The sequence below is a fragment of the Hyaena hyaena genome, unplaced genomic scaffold (assembly GCF_003009895.1).
Source record: "Hyaena hyaena isolate Hyena2069 unplaced genomic scaffold, ASM300989v1 scaffold_103, whole genome shotgun sequence".
Lineage (NCBI taxonomy): Eukaryota > Metazoa > Chordata > Mammalia > Carnivora > Hyaenidae > Hyaena > Hyaena hyaena.
The window spans coordinates 1,839,664-1,855,926 of NW_024080735.1; the positions used below are offsets into that span (position 1 = coordinate 1,839,664).

Below are 16,263 nucleotides of genomic sequence, written 5' to 3' on the forward strand. Positions count from 1 at the left end.
GTGAACAATGCTGTGGTATTGTGATAGTGATTGCATTAAAGGTAAAGATTGGTTTGGGTAGTACAGACATTTTAACAATGTTTATTCTTCCAATCCATGAACATGGAATGTTTTACCATTTTTTTGTGACCTCTTCAATTTCTTTCATAAGTGTTCTGTAGTTTTCAGGGTACAGATCTTTTACCTCTTTAGTTAGGTTTATTCCTGGGTATTTTGTGGGTTTTGGTGCAATTGTCAATGGGACTGTTTTCTGAATTTCTCTGCTGCTTCATGACTGGTGTGTAGAAGTGCAACAGATTGCTGAACATTGAGTTTGTATCCTGCAACTTGGCTGAATTCATGTATTCTAGCAATTTTTTCATGGAGTCCTTCAAGTTTTCTACGTAGAGTATCATGTTGTCTGCAAATAGTGAAAGTTTGACTTCCTACTTGATGATTTGGAAGCCTTTTATTTCTTTTGTTGTCTGATTTCTGAGGCTGAGAATTCCAGTACTATGTTAATAGTAATGGTGATAGTGGGCGTCACTGTCGTATTCTTCACAGTAGAGGAAAAGCTCTGTTTCCTCCGTTGAGGATGATAATAGCTGTGGGTCTTCCATCTATGACCTTTATGATGTTGAGGTGTGTTCCATCATCTATACCTACTTTGTTGAGAGTTTTTATCAACAAAAGATGCTGTATTTTGTCAAATGTTTTTCTGCATCTATTGAGAGGATTGTAAGGTTCTTATCTCTTTTATTAATGTGGTATATCAGGTTGACTGATATGCAAACATTGAACCAACCCTGTAGCCCAGGAATGAATCCCACTTGATCATGATGAATAATAATTTTAATATACTGTCGAATTAGATTTGCTAGTATCTTGTTGAGAATTTCTGCATCCATGTTCATCAGGGATATTCATCTGTTCATTCTCCTTTTTAGTGGGGTCTTTGTTTTTGGAATCAAGGCAATGTTGGCCTTGTAAAATGAGTTTGGAAGTTTTCCTTGCATTTCTGTTTTTTGGAACAGTTCGAGAAGAATGAGTATTAACTCTTCTTTAAATATCTGGTAGAATTCCCCTGAGAAGCCATCTGGCCCTGGACTCTTGTTTGTTGGGAGATTTTTGATTATTAATTCAATTTCTTTGCTTATTATGGGTCTGTTCAAATTTTCTATTTCTTCCTGTTTCATTTTTGGTAGTTTGTTTCTAGGAATTTTCCCTTTTCTTCCAGATTGCCCAGTTTGTTGGCATATATATTTTTAAAACTTTTTTAAGTTTCCTATTCTTTTGAGAGAGAGAAAGCACAAGTTGGGTAGGGACAGAGATTTCCAAGCAGACCCTGTGCTGTCAGCACAGAGCTGAACATATGTGGGGCTTGAACTCACAAACCGTGAGATCATGGCATGAGCTGAAATCTAGTGTAATGCTTAACCGACTGAGCCATCCAGGCACCCCCTGTTGGCATGTAAATTTTAATAATATTCTCTTCTAATTGTTTATATTTCTGTGGTGTTGGTTGTGATCTGTCCTCTTTCATTTGTTGTATTATTTGGGTCCTTTCTCTTTTCTTTTTGATAAATATGGCTGGAGATTTATCAATTTTATTAATTCTTTTGAAGAATCAGCTCTTAGTTTTGTTGATCTGTTTTTTTGTTTGTTTGTTTCTACATCATTTATTTCTGCTTGTCTTTATTATTTCCCTTCTTCTGCTGGCCTCAGGCTTTATTTGTCCTTTTTCTAGCTCCTTCGAGGTGTAAGGTTAGGTTGTGTATTCTTTCTTTTTTTTTTAATGTTTATTTTTTGAGAGAGAGAGAGAGAAAGTGAATGCGAGCAAGCGAGGGAGGGGCAGAGAGAGGGAGACAGAAGATCCGTGTGCTAATAGCACAGAGCCTGACGCGGGGCTTGAATTCACAAACCGTGAGATCATGACCTGAGTCAACATCAGACGCCTAACTGACTGAGCCACCCAGGCACCCCCTTTCTTCCTTCCTGAGGAAGGCCTGGATTGCAGTGTACTTCCTTCTTAGGACTGCCTTTGCTGTATCCCAAGGGTTTTGGACTGTTGTGTTTTCATACTCATTTGCTTTTGTGTACTTTAGTTCTTTAACTTCTTGGTTAACCAGTTCGGCCTTTATTAAGATGTCCTTTAAGGATTTGTGGTCTATTCACATTTTTTCTTGTGGTCGACTTCCAAGTTTCATAGTGTTTGTGGTGTGAAAATATGCACAGTATGATCTCAGTCTTTTTGTACCATTGAGGCCTCATTTGTGACCTAGTATTTGATCTCCTCTGGAAAATGTTCCAAGTGCACTCAAAAAGAATGTGTATTATGCTGCTTTAGAAGGAAGTATTCTGAGTATATCCGTTAAGGCCATCCAGTCCTGTGTGTCATTCAAAGCCACTGTTTCCTTGTTGATCTTCTGTTTAGATGATCTTCCCATTGCCTAAGTGGGGTGTTGAAGTCCCCTACTATTATGGTATTATTATCAATGAGTTTCTTTATGCTTGTGATTAATTGACTTATGTATTTGGGAGCTTGCAAGTTGGGGCATAAATGTTTGTAATTGTTAGACCTTCTGGATGGATAGACCTCTTAATTATGATATAATGGCCTTCTCCATCTTTCTTACAGTCTTTGGTTTAAAATCTAGTTTGTCTGATAAAAGTATGGCTACTCCAGCTTTCTTTTGACTTCCATTAGCCTAACAGATGGTTCTCCATCCCCTCAGTTTCTATCTGCAGGTATCTTTAGATCTAAAATGAGTCTCCTGTAAGCAGCATATAGATGGGTCTTGTTTTTTAACCCATTCTGATGCCCATGTCATTTGATTGGAGCATTTAGTCCATTTACATTCAGAGTGATTATTGATAGATATGAATTTAGTGCTGTAAAGTTGGTGTTTCTGGTGATACTCTCTGTTCCTTTCTACTCTTTGTCACCTTTGGTCTTTTTTCCAACTCAAAGAGCCCCCTTTAATATTTCTTGTAGGGCTCATTTAGTGGTCATAGACTCCTTTAGGTTTTGTTTGGGAAACTATCTCTCCTATTTTGAATGACAGCCTTGCTGGATAAAGAATTCTTGACTGCGTATTTTCCTCTTCAGCACATTGAAGATTTCCTGCCACTCCCTTCTGGCCAGCCAAGTGTCTGTGGATAGGTCTGCTGCGAACCTGATCTGTCTTCCCTTGTAGCGTAAGGGCTTTTTTCCATTGCTGCTTTCAGAATTCTTGCCTTGTCTGTGTGTTTTGCGAATTTGACTATGATATCTTGGCCATGGCCAGCTTTAGTTAAATTTGATGGGAGTTCTCTGTGCTTCTTGGACTTAAGTGTCTGTTTTATTCCCTGGATTGTGGAAGTTCTCAGCTATAGTTTGCTCAAATAAACCCTCTGGCTCTTTTTCTCTTCCTTCTTTTGGGACTTTTATGATTCACGTGTTGTTATGCTTTTTCCCTAAATCTGTATTTGTGATCCGGTGCCTTTCTTTCCCTCTTCTTTTCAACTTCATTATTTTCCATAATTTTACCTTCTATGTCACCAATTCATCCCCTTGGCTATGTCCATCCTCATTGGCATTACATTCAAGTTGGGCTTGCGTCTCTGTTATAGCATTTTTAATTTTGGCCTGACTGGTTGTTAGTTCTTTTAACTCTGCAGTAAGGGATTCTCTGGTGTCTTCTAGACCTTTTCTCAAGCCCAGCTAGCAGACTTGCCCTAGGAAAGACACACCTGCAGGGCACGGGTGAGGCTTGGTGTAAGTGGCTCCTGCTTGCTGAAGTCCATCAGTGCTGTTGGGCTGGGGTTTGTGGCAGTGGCAAAATGGTGTCACCACACCCTTGTCCCCAGAGTGGGGAGTTCGCACCCACCACTTTTCAGGAAGCCCTCACAGAAAAGCACACGATCACCCCTCTTGTGTCCCCAGCTTCCGTCAGATCCCTGCCTTCACCCTGTGTCCGAGCTGTGTAGCTGCCAGGAGGCCCAGTGCTCCTGCACGTTACCTCGGGCACGTGACTGGGTGTCAAAACTCCACATTCTAAGGTCCCACCTGGCACACACCCACGCTGATCCCCTGGAGGAGGGTCTCACTGTGCTTTTGCCATTTGCCAAGGACCCTTTTTATTTAGATTCGACTCTCTCCCATTGGCAGCTCTTCGTGTCCTTGAGGAGGGCCCTCTGTGCAGGAAACGTAGGTCAGTGTCAGTATGTACTTCCCGTTTGTGTTCCATAAACTCGTCTGCTTATGAGGGAGACCCTGAACTTCACAGGCCGCTCTAGGTCTGCTCTTCATATACAGTGCAAACATAAAGGTTTCTTTTGAAAATCTTCCTAATAACGTTTAGTTGCAATGTTATTCAGACTAATGGAAATACTATACATTAGAAATCGTACTATATTAACATCAAAAACTGTCACTTCTCCATTGTTTATTGAATTGTAGGTGGCAGAAAAGAAAGAAATTGATGAATACTTTGAGTCGAAACTCTCTGAAGATGACACAACACATTTCAAGCTGCCTGAATATCGACGTTTATTAGAAACAATTTTGAGGTTTCTGAGTCTGGTTGACTACATATTTCAGGAACTTGTCCGTCAGCTGATGAACACTGCAGTCACACTACTTTTGGAATTATTTAATAATTCTGCTAGAATGCCATTTACAAGGGAAAAAAAGAATGAAAATCTCATCAAGTAAATGACACTTTTTTGACTTGTAAAAAGAATTTATGATCACAATATGATATGTTGCAACTTACAGAAAGATATCCAATAATTTAAGCTAGAATTTGAAAATTCTCCTTGTAGTAAATCATAAGTGCTCAGTTTTTGCAATTTTTTGAACTTTGTATCTGATAATACCTTCCTTGATGCTGTCCATGAAATTTAAGAAAATTTCCCTTCCTTCCCAAATTCTGCACAGGTTAGGTTACCATTTGAAGTATATGATGCCCAGTAAAATTTGAAATTCAGATTAACAATAATATAACAAAATGTTTTCACCTTCTATTTAAATACTACTGTTAAGTCAGTTTTCTTGTTTTCTGTAACTGAATCTATCGCTGTACTTTGTGAACCATGGAATATGAATTAAGACTGAAGAATAGTTTATGTTCATACTGTCAAAACCTAGCAGTATTATTTCAAGTCAAACCAGAGTTTTAGTATCATAACTGGAGAGTGAAAATTTTATCAATTCATAAAATTTTGAAGAATCTTAAATATATTATTTCTCTGATGTATTGTGGAATTCATCAGAGCTTATTAAATCATTTGTCTAAGGCCATGGAAGTGATTTGAGTCAGTGTCAGGACTTGAACCCATATAAAAGCATTATTTAGTAATAGCACATTATAATTTTATTTCTCATAAAACTACAAGTATAAGTGTATGTGCGTGTTTGTGTGTTTAGGAGAAGTTTTTAATTTGGAACTTATCTATTTTATTATTATTATTTTAATGTTTATTTTTGAGAGAGAGATCGAGCACAAGCAGGGGAGGTGGACAAAGGATCCAAAGCAAGCTCTGTGCTGGCAGCAGACAGCCCAATGTGAGGCTCAGACTCATGAATTGTGAGATCATGACCTGAACCAAAGTCAGACACTTAATCAACTGAGCCACCCAGGCGCCTGAGCATAATTTTTATGTTTTAATATATTTTAATATAATTTAATTCATCATATAATAGAAAATATGGAAAACAAAAATTACCCTAGTTCCATCACTTAAATACAATGTCTTGTTTTGGTACAATTTCTTCTAACTTCTTCTATGTATTTTTTCCATTGTACTGTTTCATAGCTTATTTTAAAAATACAACATGCCTTGTATACTTTTTTTGTAATATTATAGGAAAAATATTTGTGTAGTGGTTCAAGTACATGAATTTTAGGAATCATACCACCTTGGTTAATCCCTGTTTTACCTCTGACATATTGTGTGACTTAGGTTAGCTAGTGAGCTAACAGAGGTTGTATACATTCTTTAAACCTCAGTTTCTTCATCTATAAACTAGAGATAACAATAATACCTATATCATAAGGTTGTTTGAGAATAGTTAGAGTAAATGCCTGCTAGACTGGTGGTGCCACCATTACTGAATCTGTTTCCATCGACCTCCTTAACAGTATTGGTGTGTATTTCCATAATGACTAATATTGTGCATCCTTTGTTATGAGTATTGGCTATTTGTGTATCTTCTTGGACAAAGTGTCTATTCATGTCCTTTCTCCATTTTTATTTTATTTTTTAATGTTTGTTTATTTTTGAGAGAGTGCTTTTGGAGGAGGGGCAGAGAGAAGGGACAGAGGATCCAAAGTAGGCTCTGTGCTCACAGTGGAGAGCCTGATGTGAGGCTTGGACTCGCAAACTGTGAGATCATGACCTGAGCTGAAATCAAGAGTCAGATGCTTAACTGACTGAGCCACCCAGGTGCCCCTGTCCATTTTTAAATTGTGTTGTCTTGAGGGCCCTGGGTGGCTCAGTCAGTTAAGCATCTAACTTCAGCTCAGGGAATGATCTCACAGTTTGCAGGTTTGAGCCCTATATCGAGCTCTGTGCTGACAGCTCAGAGCCTGAAGCCTGCTTCGGATTCTGTGTCTCCCTCGCTCTCTGCCTGTCCCCCACGCATGCTCTCTCTCTCTCTCTCTCAAAATTAAACATTAAAAAAATTGTATCGTCTTTTTATTGTTAAGTTATAAAGAATTTTTTAAATACATTTTTGATACAAGAGCCTTATTATTTCCAAATAATAGATTACTTGCAAAAACTTAACTTTCATTCTATATACATCATCTTTTCACTTTCTTGATAGTATCCTTTGGAATAAAAAAGTGCTTAATTTTGTAAAAGGCCAATTTATTTTTTCTTTGATTATACTTTAACTGTCATATATAAGAAATCATTTCCTAATCCAAGGTCACAAAGAATTATACCTTTGTTTTCTTCTAAGATTTTTAATTTTAGCTCCTGCATTTAGATCTTTGACCCATTTTGTATTTGGCGCCCTCTTGACCATCAGTTGATGATAGACGTGTGGATTTATATCTGGACTCTAAATTGTGTTCAGTTGATCTCTAGATCGATCCTTATGTCAGTGCCACAGTCTTGACTACTGTTGCTTTGTAGTAGGTTTTGAAATTGGAAAGTGTGAATTTTATAATATTGTTCCTTTTCAACATTGTTTTGACTATTCTGGGTCCCTTGCGTTTGCTATGAATTGTAGAATAAGATTGCCAATTTTTATTAAAAACAAAACAGCTAGAATTTATATGAGGATTGTGTTGAATCTGTAGATAAATGTGGGGAGCATTTATATTTTAACAGTATAAAGTTTTCCAGTCCATGAATGTGGGATTCTCTTTCCATTTATATGGGTAGTCTAATTTCTTTCAGTAGTCTTTTATAGTTTTCAGTGTATGTGTCTCACTTCATTTGTTATGTTTATTTTGAAGTATTTCATTCTTTTTTATGCTATTATAAACAGATTTATTTTTAAGTTTTATTTTGGATTAATTGCTAGTTTATTGAATATGGCTGATTTTTCTAATTGATCTTGTATCCAGCAACCTTGTCAAAGTGATTTATTAGTACTAATGGGGTGTGTGTGTGTGTGTGTGTGTGTGTTTTCACTCCTTAGGATTTTCTGTACAGGATCATAACACCTGTAAATAGAGATCGTTTTACTTCTTTTTTTCCCAGTCTGATATCTTTCATTACTTTTTGCTGTCTGATTGCCCTGGGTAGAATTTTCAGTACAGTGTTATTAAAAGTGGCAAGAGTGACTCCACAATAGCTAAAACATGGAAAGAGCCTAAGTGTCCATCAACAGATGAGGATCAAGAAGATGTGGTTTATCTATACCATGGAATACTACATGGCAATGAGAAAAAATGAAATCTGGCCATGTGTAGCAACATGGATGGACCTTGAGGGTGTTATGCTGAGCGAAATAAGTCAGGCAGAGAAGGACAAATATATGTTTGCACGTATAGGGGGATTAGGAGGAACTTGACGGAGGAACAAGGGGGAGAAGAAGAGGGGAAATGGTGGGGGAAAGGGAGAGAGGCAAATCATGAGAGACTCTTGAATGCTGACAAAAACTGAGGACTGATGGAAGAGGGGGGGGGGGGGGGGGGGGCATGGAGGAGGACACTTGTGGGGATGAGCACTGAGTGTTATGTGGAAACTAATTTGACAATAAACTATTTGTAAAAAATAAATAAATAAAAAAAGAAGTGGCAAGAGTGAACATTCCTGTTTTATTCCTTGTCTCAGAGGGAAACTTTAAGTCTCTCTCTTTTTTTTTTTTATCTTTAAGTATGTTAGCTGTAGGTTTTTTGCAAGTGCTTTTTATCAGGTTGAGGAAGTTCCCTTATAGTGTTAGTTTAATGTTTTTACATGAAGTGTTGCATTTTGTTAAATGCTGTTTTTCTGTGTCAGTTGATCCTGTGTTCTTTACTTTATGCTACTAATATGGTATACTATGTTATGTTACATATATGCATTTTTGTACAACTTGCATATGTACATTTTTGTACATTTTGAACCAACCTTGCATTCCTGGGATAGTTTCCACTCAGTTATGATATATAATCCTTTGTATAGGCATCTAGATTGAGTTTGCTAATATTTTCTTAAGCATTTCTGTGTCTCTATTCATAAAGGATATGAGTCTGTAGTTTTCTTATGATGTCTTTGGTTTTGGTTCCAGGAAAATTCTGGGCCTATAGAATGAATTGGTATAATTTCTTCCCTAAATATTTTTGACAGACTTCACAAGGAAGCCTGTCTGGGCCTAGGGCATTCTATTTTGAAAACTTAACAAATTATTTGTTCAATTTCTTTAAAGATGTAGTCCTATTCAGATTATCTATTTCTCTGATTTTTATGAGGGGATGTGGAAAGATTTTTTAAAATGTTCTGTGCCATTCTCTTGCTGCCATAAACTCCTAATCGTTTTTATTTCCTGCCTTTTTCACCTTAAATTGAGATACTGATCTTATCTTATTATGGTTTGATGTTGCTTTTTAACTCAGTCTGATAGTTTCTGTCTTTTAATTAGGAAATTGAACCTACTTAGATTTAGTAACTTGTATGCTTTGTTTTTAATCCTCGCATTTTATTTATGCTTGTTATTTATTTTACTTTGCTTTTTTTTCTCTTTTCTCACTATTTTCCTGTTTTTCTTGATTCAGTCAAATGGCTCTTAATTCCCAATGCCTCCTTCACCTCCTTGTTTTAGTGTTTCTTATGCTTTGCGGTGTGTTTACGAATCCTCCGTCTTTCTAATAATAATTATTTAAATTCTATTTCCCTGTTAGTTTATATTTGTAAATCTTTACTTTTCGATAAAAATCTCCTTCACTTCTTAAAAGCTTATTTTTAGAGACAGATGGAGGGAGAGAAAGAGCACACACACATGCGTGCACACGAGCAGGGGAAGGGCAGAGAGGGAGGGGGAGAATTCCACGCAGGTTCCATGCTGTCAGCGCAGAGACTTTCTGTTTATGAATTTGCCCCTATTCTCGGTACCTCATTTGGCAGAGTCATACAGTATTTTTCCATTGTTTCTGGCTTGTTTCACTGAGCATAATGTTTCAAGCCTCATCCATGTTGTAGCATGTATGAGAATTTCTTTTTTAAGGCTAGATAACAATCCATTGTATGCGTATACTACATTTTATTTATCTGTTCATCAATTCATAGACATTTGGGTCATTTTCACCTTTTGGCTATTGCGAATGATGTTGCTACAAACATTGATGTGTAAATATCTGTTTGAATCACGAATGTTTTCAGTTCTTCTGTTTATATGCCCTGAGGTAGAGTTGCTGGATCACATGGTAATTCCACATGTAACTTTTCGGGGAATTTCCCTGGTAATTTCCACAGTAACTGCCCTATTTTATTTTATTTTTTTTAATGTTTATTTATTTTTGAGAGACAGAGACAGCATGAGCAGGGGAGGAGCAGAGAGGGAGACACAGAACCCAAAGCACGCTCCAGGCTCTGAGCAATCAGCGCAGAGCCCGATGTGGGGCTCAAACCCACCGACCTCAAGATCATGCCCTGAGCCGAAGTTGGTTGCTTATCCGACTAAGCCACCCAGATGCCCCAGTAATGGCCCTATTTTGATTCCCAGCAGGAAGCACCAGGATTCCAGTCCTCACCAACCCTTACTATTTTCCTCTTGTAGAAAATAGTAGCCATCCTGTTTGGTGTGATGTTATATCTCATTCTGGCCCTGATTTGTATTTCCCTAATGATTAGTGATGCTAAGTGTGTTTTTTAATTGACTTTCTGTGTATCTTCTTTGGAGAACTGTCTAATTGTTTATGTGTTCTGGATATTAAGATACAAAAGTTTAGAAAAACCTTTTTTTTTCTTATTTCCTACTCTAGAACACACAAGAATATCTTTGCTTTCACTGGAAAGATAGCAAATGATGGTGAAGAATTTGTTGGTAATCCAAACTTATGTGCCACTACTGTTTTTAAGTCAGAAGTGAAAACGGAAGCAGATATTAATGAGGTAAAATGGTCTTTGAAAAATATAAGCATAGATTTTTAATGTAAAATGAATGATAAGTTTTGTAATTAAAAGCGTGATTTATTTAAAAATGTGATTTGTTTAAAAATGTGATGTATGACTATTCACAATTTGATGCACACCACACACGCATACACATCCTTCCCACTGTAGAAAGCTATAATGACACTTCTCTCAATTGGTTCATCCATTAATGCATCACTGAGGACTTCACATTTACTTGTTACTGAGCTCGGCACTGAAACACACCAGCGGGCAGAACAAATTCCCTCACCTCTCAGAGCTTCTATTCTACACCAAGAGAGACAAGTAGCGAAGTGATGAGTCCTGTGAGGAAACACAAAGGTAGACAGGGGAGTGTCGAGTGATACCATTTGCAACTTTCACACAGGAACGATGTGGGAAGGCCGCCCAGTCTAAAGTAGCAGTTATTCCCTTCCATCCTCACTGTTGTCTGTCTCTAACTCTTTACTGTTCTACAGAAAACAGAAAATAACAAAAAAAATTTTGTTAATAACTTAAAAATGACACAAGCCAAATATGAAAATCTTCACAGAATCCTAGAAAAACTTACATTAGGAAATCTTTTTTTTAAATGTTTTTTTATTTTGAAAGGGAGAGAGAGTGCATGTGAGTGGAAGAGGGACAGAGAGAGAAAGAAGGAGAGCAAGAGTCTTAAGCAGGATCCACGCTATCAGCGCAGGGCCTGATGCAGGGCTTAATCTCACGAACCATGAAATCATGACCTGAGCCCAGATTAAGAGTCAGGTGCCTAACTGACTGAGCCACCCAGGTGCCAATCATTTTGTGACATGGAGAATTGTCTCCCCCTCCCCCCCGCCCCAATATTTTCTTGGGATTTAACTTTATACAGTAGATTATTTTCCTATTTGGCAAAATCAGCATTTTTATTAAATAGCACTGTATATGTATATATTTTACGTATTTCAGAAAAAATAGGTAGATTTGGTAACAAGGGAAAATGTTTACATTTTCAATTTCAATTTATATTTCTTTTAGTAGTAGTCTAATTATGTATTTTTAAGTAGTTTACCATCAAGTTGGTTTCCATACAATACCCAGTGCTCATCCCCACAAGTGCCCTCCTCCATGCTTAATTATGTATTTTTAAAAATATGTTATTGGAGACTCATATTTTTTCTTCTATGTCTTTTGCCCATTTATCTGCTAAATAGATTTTTCTATTATTTTGTAGGAATTTTTCATATTTATATTGCAATTATCTTTCCTATTAGATGGCTTGATAGTTATATTCCCTTATGATAATTTTTATTATCAATAATTCTTAATTTCAGTGTAATAGAATTTATTAATCCTCTATTTTGTTAGTGTTTGAAATTAAGTTTATGATCCTGAGTCCTACCATCTGTGTGTAGTATAGATTAGGGCCCATTGTCATTTATTTCTATATGAGTAGCCATTGCCCAGGCATAGTTTCTGTCATTTATCATATGTTTCCATATATGTGTCTTCTCTTTCCTGTTACCCTGGCCTGCTGATACCTTTGCCTGTGTGCTGATCCCACACTGTATTAGCTTTGAAATAAGTTTTCTCCTTTCCTAGGAGTGTCTTCTCTGTTTTCAGCCATTTGCTCTTCTGTATACATTTTAGATTCAAACCCTATTTGGATTTTGGTAGAAATTGCCTAGAAGATGGGAAGAGCTAATATTTTGTGATTTGAATCTTCCCAACATGATTGTCTATTTAAGTCTTCTTGAATGTTTTTCAATGTCCTTTATAATTTTTCCATAAAAATATTGTATGGTTTTTTGGTTAGATTTAATCCTATGTGTCTTGTAGCTCCAGGCTGTACTCTATGGGAATTGTTATTTTAGTTGCTTCTACTAGTCTTTATGAACACTTTATAATAGAAATATTTTTAAATAAAAATATATGCACTGTTTATTTTTTAATTTTTAAATTTATTTTTGTGAGAGAGAGCGTGATCAGGGGAGGGACAGAGAGAGAGGGAGACAGAGAATGTAAAGCAGGCTCCAGGCTCTGAGCTGTCAGCACAGAACCTGATGCAGGGCTCAAACCTGTGAAAGGTGAGCTCATGCCCTGAGCTGAAGTCAGCTACTTAACTGACTGAGTGACTCCAGCACCCCTGCACTGTTGTAATGTTTTCCTTAGGATTAACAATCAGCACAATATACCTTTTTATGGTCTTCTATTTGCATTGCAGAATCTATCTTTAGACAAAGTTATGCTAATTTCTATTAGAGTGCCTTTTACATGTATCCTATTTTATACTGGCTGTTGCTTAATGATAACTGAAATCTCAGATTAACTGGTCTTAATTTTTACTTATTACTTATAATGGGTATTTTTCTTAAGCTTATTAGTCATTTGTGTTTCTCATTTTTATGACCCTTTGATGTTCTTTCCCATTTTTCTGATGGAGTTTTCTCTTTTCTTTTTTCTTACTGGATTATACAACTATAAAATACCATAACCATTTGTTCTGTCACAAAAATATAAATCTTAAATCATTGTTTTTCACTTGGTTAACAGTGTTTCTAGTATGAGGAAGATTTATTTTGAGTAATTAAAAACCTGTCCTACCTGGGTTCACTGGTGAAGTATACCAAACATTTAAGAAATAAATTATATAAATTTTCTACAGTGTTTTTCAAAGGAATGCAGAGGATAAAATAGTTTCTAACTTATTCTATGAGACCAGTGTTACTTTAATTCCAAAACCAGACAGTACAAGAAAGCTACAAATATCTCTCATGAACACAAATGTAAAAATCCAACATAGAAAGAATTGTACACCAGGTGTGATTTATCCCAGGTATGTAAGGCTAGTTCAACACTTGAAAGTTAATGCAATCCATCACATCAATAGGCTAAGAAAAGTTACATGCTCATATAATGCAGGAAAAGCATATGAGAAAATATAGCACCCATTCATGATGAAAATTGTCAATAAACTAGAAAGAGAAGGTAACTTCTTCAACTTGACAGAGCATCTTTACCAAAAAACCTGTAACTCACCTTATATTTTGTGGTAACAAGCTTGAAGCTTTTCCGTTAGGATCAGGAGCAAAGCAAAAATATCCCCTTTTCAACATTGGACTGGGAATACTGGCTAATGCAATAAGACAAGAAAAGGAAACAAAAAGTATACTGTTTGGGAAGGAATAACTAAAACTTCCTTTGCAGATGACATGATCATCTATGTAGAAAATCAAAAAGATTCCACAAAGATCTGTAACTAATAAGTGATTATAGGAAGGTTACACGACAGGGTTAATTTTAAAAGGTCAGTCACTTTCCTAGATGCCTGCAGTGAACAAGTTGAAGTTGAAAACAATACTATTTACATTAGCACCTCCCCAAATGAAATACTTAGGTATAAAACTTACAAAATACATACAGTATCTATATGAGGAAAACTACAAAACTCTAATGAGAAAGATCAAAAGAGAACTAAAGAAATGGAGAGCTATTCCATGTTCATGGATGGGAAGACTCAGTATTGTCAAGATGTCAGCTTTTCCCAGCTTGATCTATAGTTTTGATGTAATTCCAATCAAAATCCCAGGATCTATTTTGTGGATAGTGACAAACTAATTCCAAAGTTTTTATGGAGAGACAGAAGACCCAGAGTAGCCAATACCATACTGAAGGAGCACGAAGTTGGAGGACTGACACTATCTGACATTATGACTCACTATAAGGCTATAATAATCAGGATAGTTTGGTACTGATAGAAGAGTCAAATAGAACAGAATAGAGAGCCCAGAAATGGATTCCCATAAATACACTAAAACCTTGGTTTGAGAGCATAGTTCATTCTAGAAGCATGCTTGTAATCCAAAGCACTTGCCAAAGCAAATTTCAAAAACCACTGGCTCAGCTGTGATCATGTGATGTTTGGTGTCATGTACTACTTGTATTGCAAGACATCGCTCGTTTATCAAGGTAAAATTTATTAGAAATGTTAAAATTAGAAAATTTATTAGAAATGTGGAATGTTTGCAGAACAAGTTACTCACAATTCAAGATTTTACTGTATAGTCGACTAATCTTTGACAAAGGAGCAAGAGCAAGACAGTAGAGCAAAGATGGTACTCAGTAAATGGTGCTGGCACAACTGGATGTCCGTATGCACACACAAAAAAAGAATTTAGACCCAGACTTTACATCTGTTACAGAATTAACTCAAAGTGGATCGTAGGCCTATTTGTAAAATGCAAAATTAAAGAGATATAAGAAAAAACCTAGATGACCTTAAGTATGGCAGTGACTAGACAGAACACCGAAGGCATGGTCCATGAAAGAACTGATAAGCTGGACTTTATTAATAAACAGAAGACTTCTTGGGGTGCCTGGGTAGCTCAGTTGGCTAAGCATCTGACTCTTGGTTTAATCTCAGGTCACGATCTCCTGGTTCTTGAGTTTGAGTCCTGCATTGAGCTCTATGCTGACAGCATGGATTCTGCTTGGGATTCTCTCTCTCCTTCTCTCTCTGCCCTTCCCCTGCTTGTTCTCCCTCTCCCTCTTGCAAAATAAATAAATAAAAATAGAAAACTTCTTTGAAAAATGCAAAGTTATGAGAGTGAAGTCAAGCCACAGACTGGGAGGAAATATTTGCAAAAGATATAGGTGCTAAAGGACTGTTCTCTAAAATACACAAAAAACTCTTAAAACTCAACAGTAAGAAAACATAACCCAATTAAACAATGAGTCAAAGACCTTAACTGACACATCAACAGAGAAAGGATACAGGTGAAAAATAAGCATATGAGAAGGTGTTCCACATTATTTGTCATCAGAGAAATGCAGATTAGAACAAGGACTCCACTACATACATATTAGAACAGCAAAACTCCAGATCGCTGACACCGCCAAGTGCCGCTGAGGGTGTGGAGCAACAGGAGATCTGCTTCCCTCCCAGCAAGGATCCAAGGCGGTGGTGCCACGCTGGGAGAGTTCGGCAGCTTCTTACAGTACTAAACACACGCTTACTGTAAGAGCCAGCAGTGTGTTCCTCGCCATTTACCGAAAAGAGATGAAAACTATGTGCACATGAAAACCTGCACCTCGATGTCTTTACTCATAATTGCCAAAATCTGGAAGCAACCAATGTCTCTCAGTGATGGACACTGATGGTGATGGATGAGCTGCAGTCCTTCCAGAGAGTAGAGTATTATTTGGTGTTGCTACGTGAGCCATCAAGCTGTGACCACATGGAGGAGTCCCCACTGCTTCTCACAAAGTGGAAGAAGCCAAGCTGGAAGGCTCCACACAGTGTGACTTCAATGACCTGGATCTGCACACCACATGCTAGATGATTCCACTGTAAAGAGTCAGTAACTGAAAAGGGTGAATAGGTGAAGTACAGAGGATATTTAGGATGGTGATACTACTCTGCGTGATACTACACTGGTGGACACGTATCATCATACATTTGCACACCAAGAGTGAGCCCTAAAGTGAACTATGGGCTTTGGATGATTCATGTCTCAATGTAGATTTATCGGTTTTAACAATATGAGGAGGGAGGGCAGGACATATAGATCTCTGTGCCTCATACTCAATTTCTCTCTGAGCCTAAAATTGCTCTAAAAGAGTAGTTTTTTATTTTTATATTTTAATAATTGTTTTTGAGAGAGAGAATGCAAGTGGGGAAGGGGCAGAGGGAGGGAGACACAGAATCCAAAGCAGGCTCCAGTTCGACACGGGGTTCAAACCCATGAACTATGA

General features: G+C 37.1%; 1 protein-coding gene across 1 annotated transcript in view; it reads left to right on the forward strand.

Annotated features, from left to right (window-relative positions):
* Nucleotides 1-16,263, forward strand: part of DNAH14 (dynein axonemal heavy chain 14) — a 293,617-nt gene that overhangs the window by 39,140 nt on the left and 238,214 nt on the right. Inside the window, exons 10-11 of the mRNA XM_039235797.1 lie at nt 4,421-4,671; nt 10,380-10,509. Of these exons, the coding sequence (XP_039091728.1) occupies nt 4,421-4,671; nt 10,380-10,509 (381 nt within the window). The remainder of the gene's footprint in view (nt 1-4,420; nt 4,672-10,379; nt 10,510-16,263) is intronic.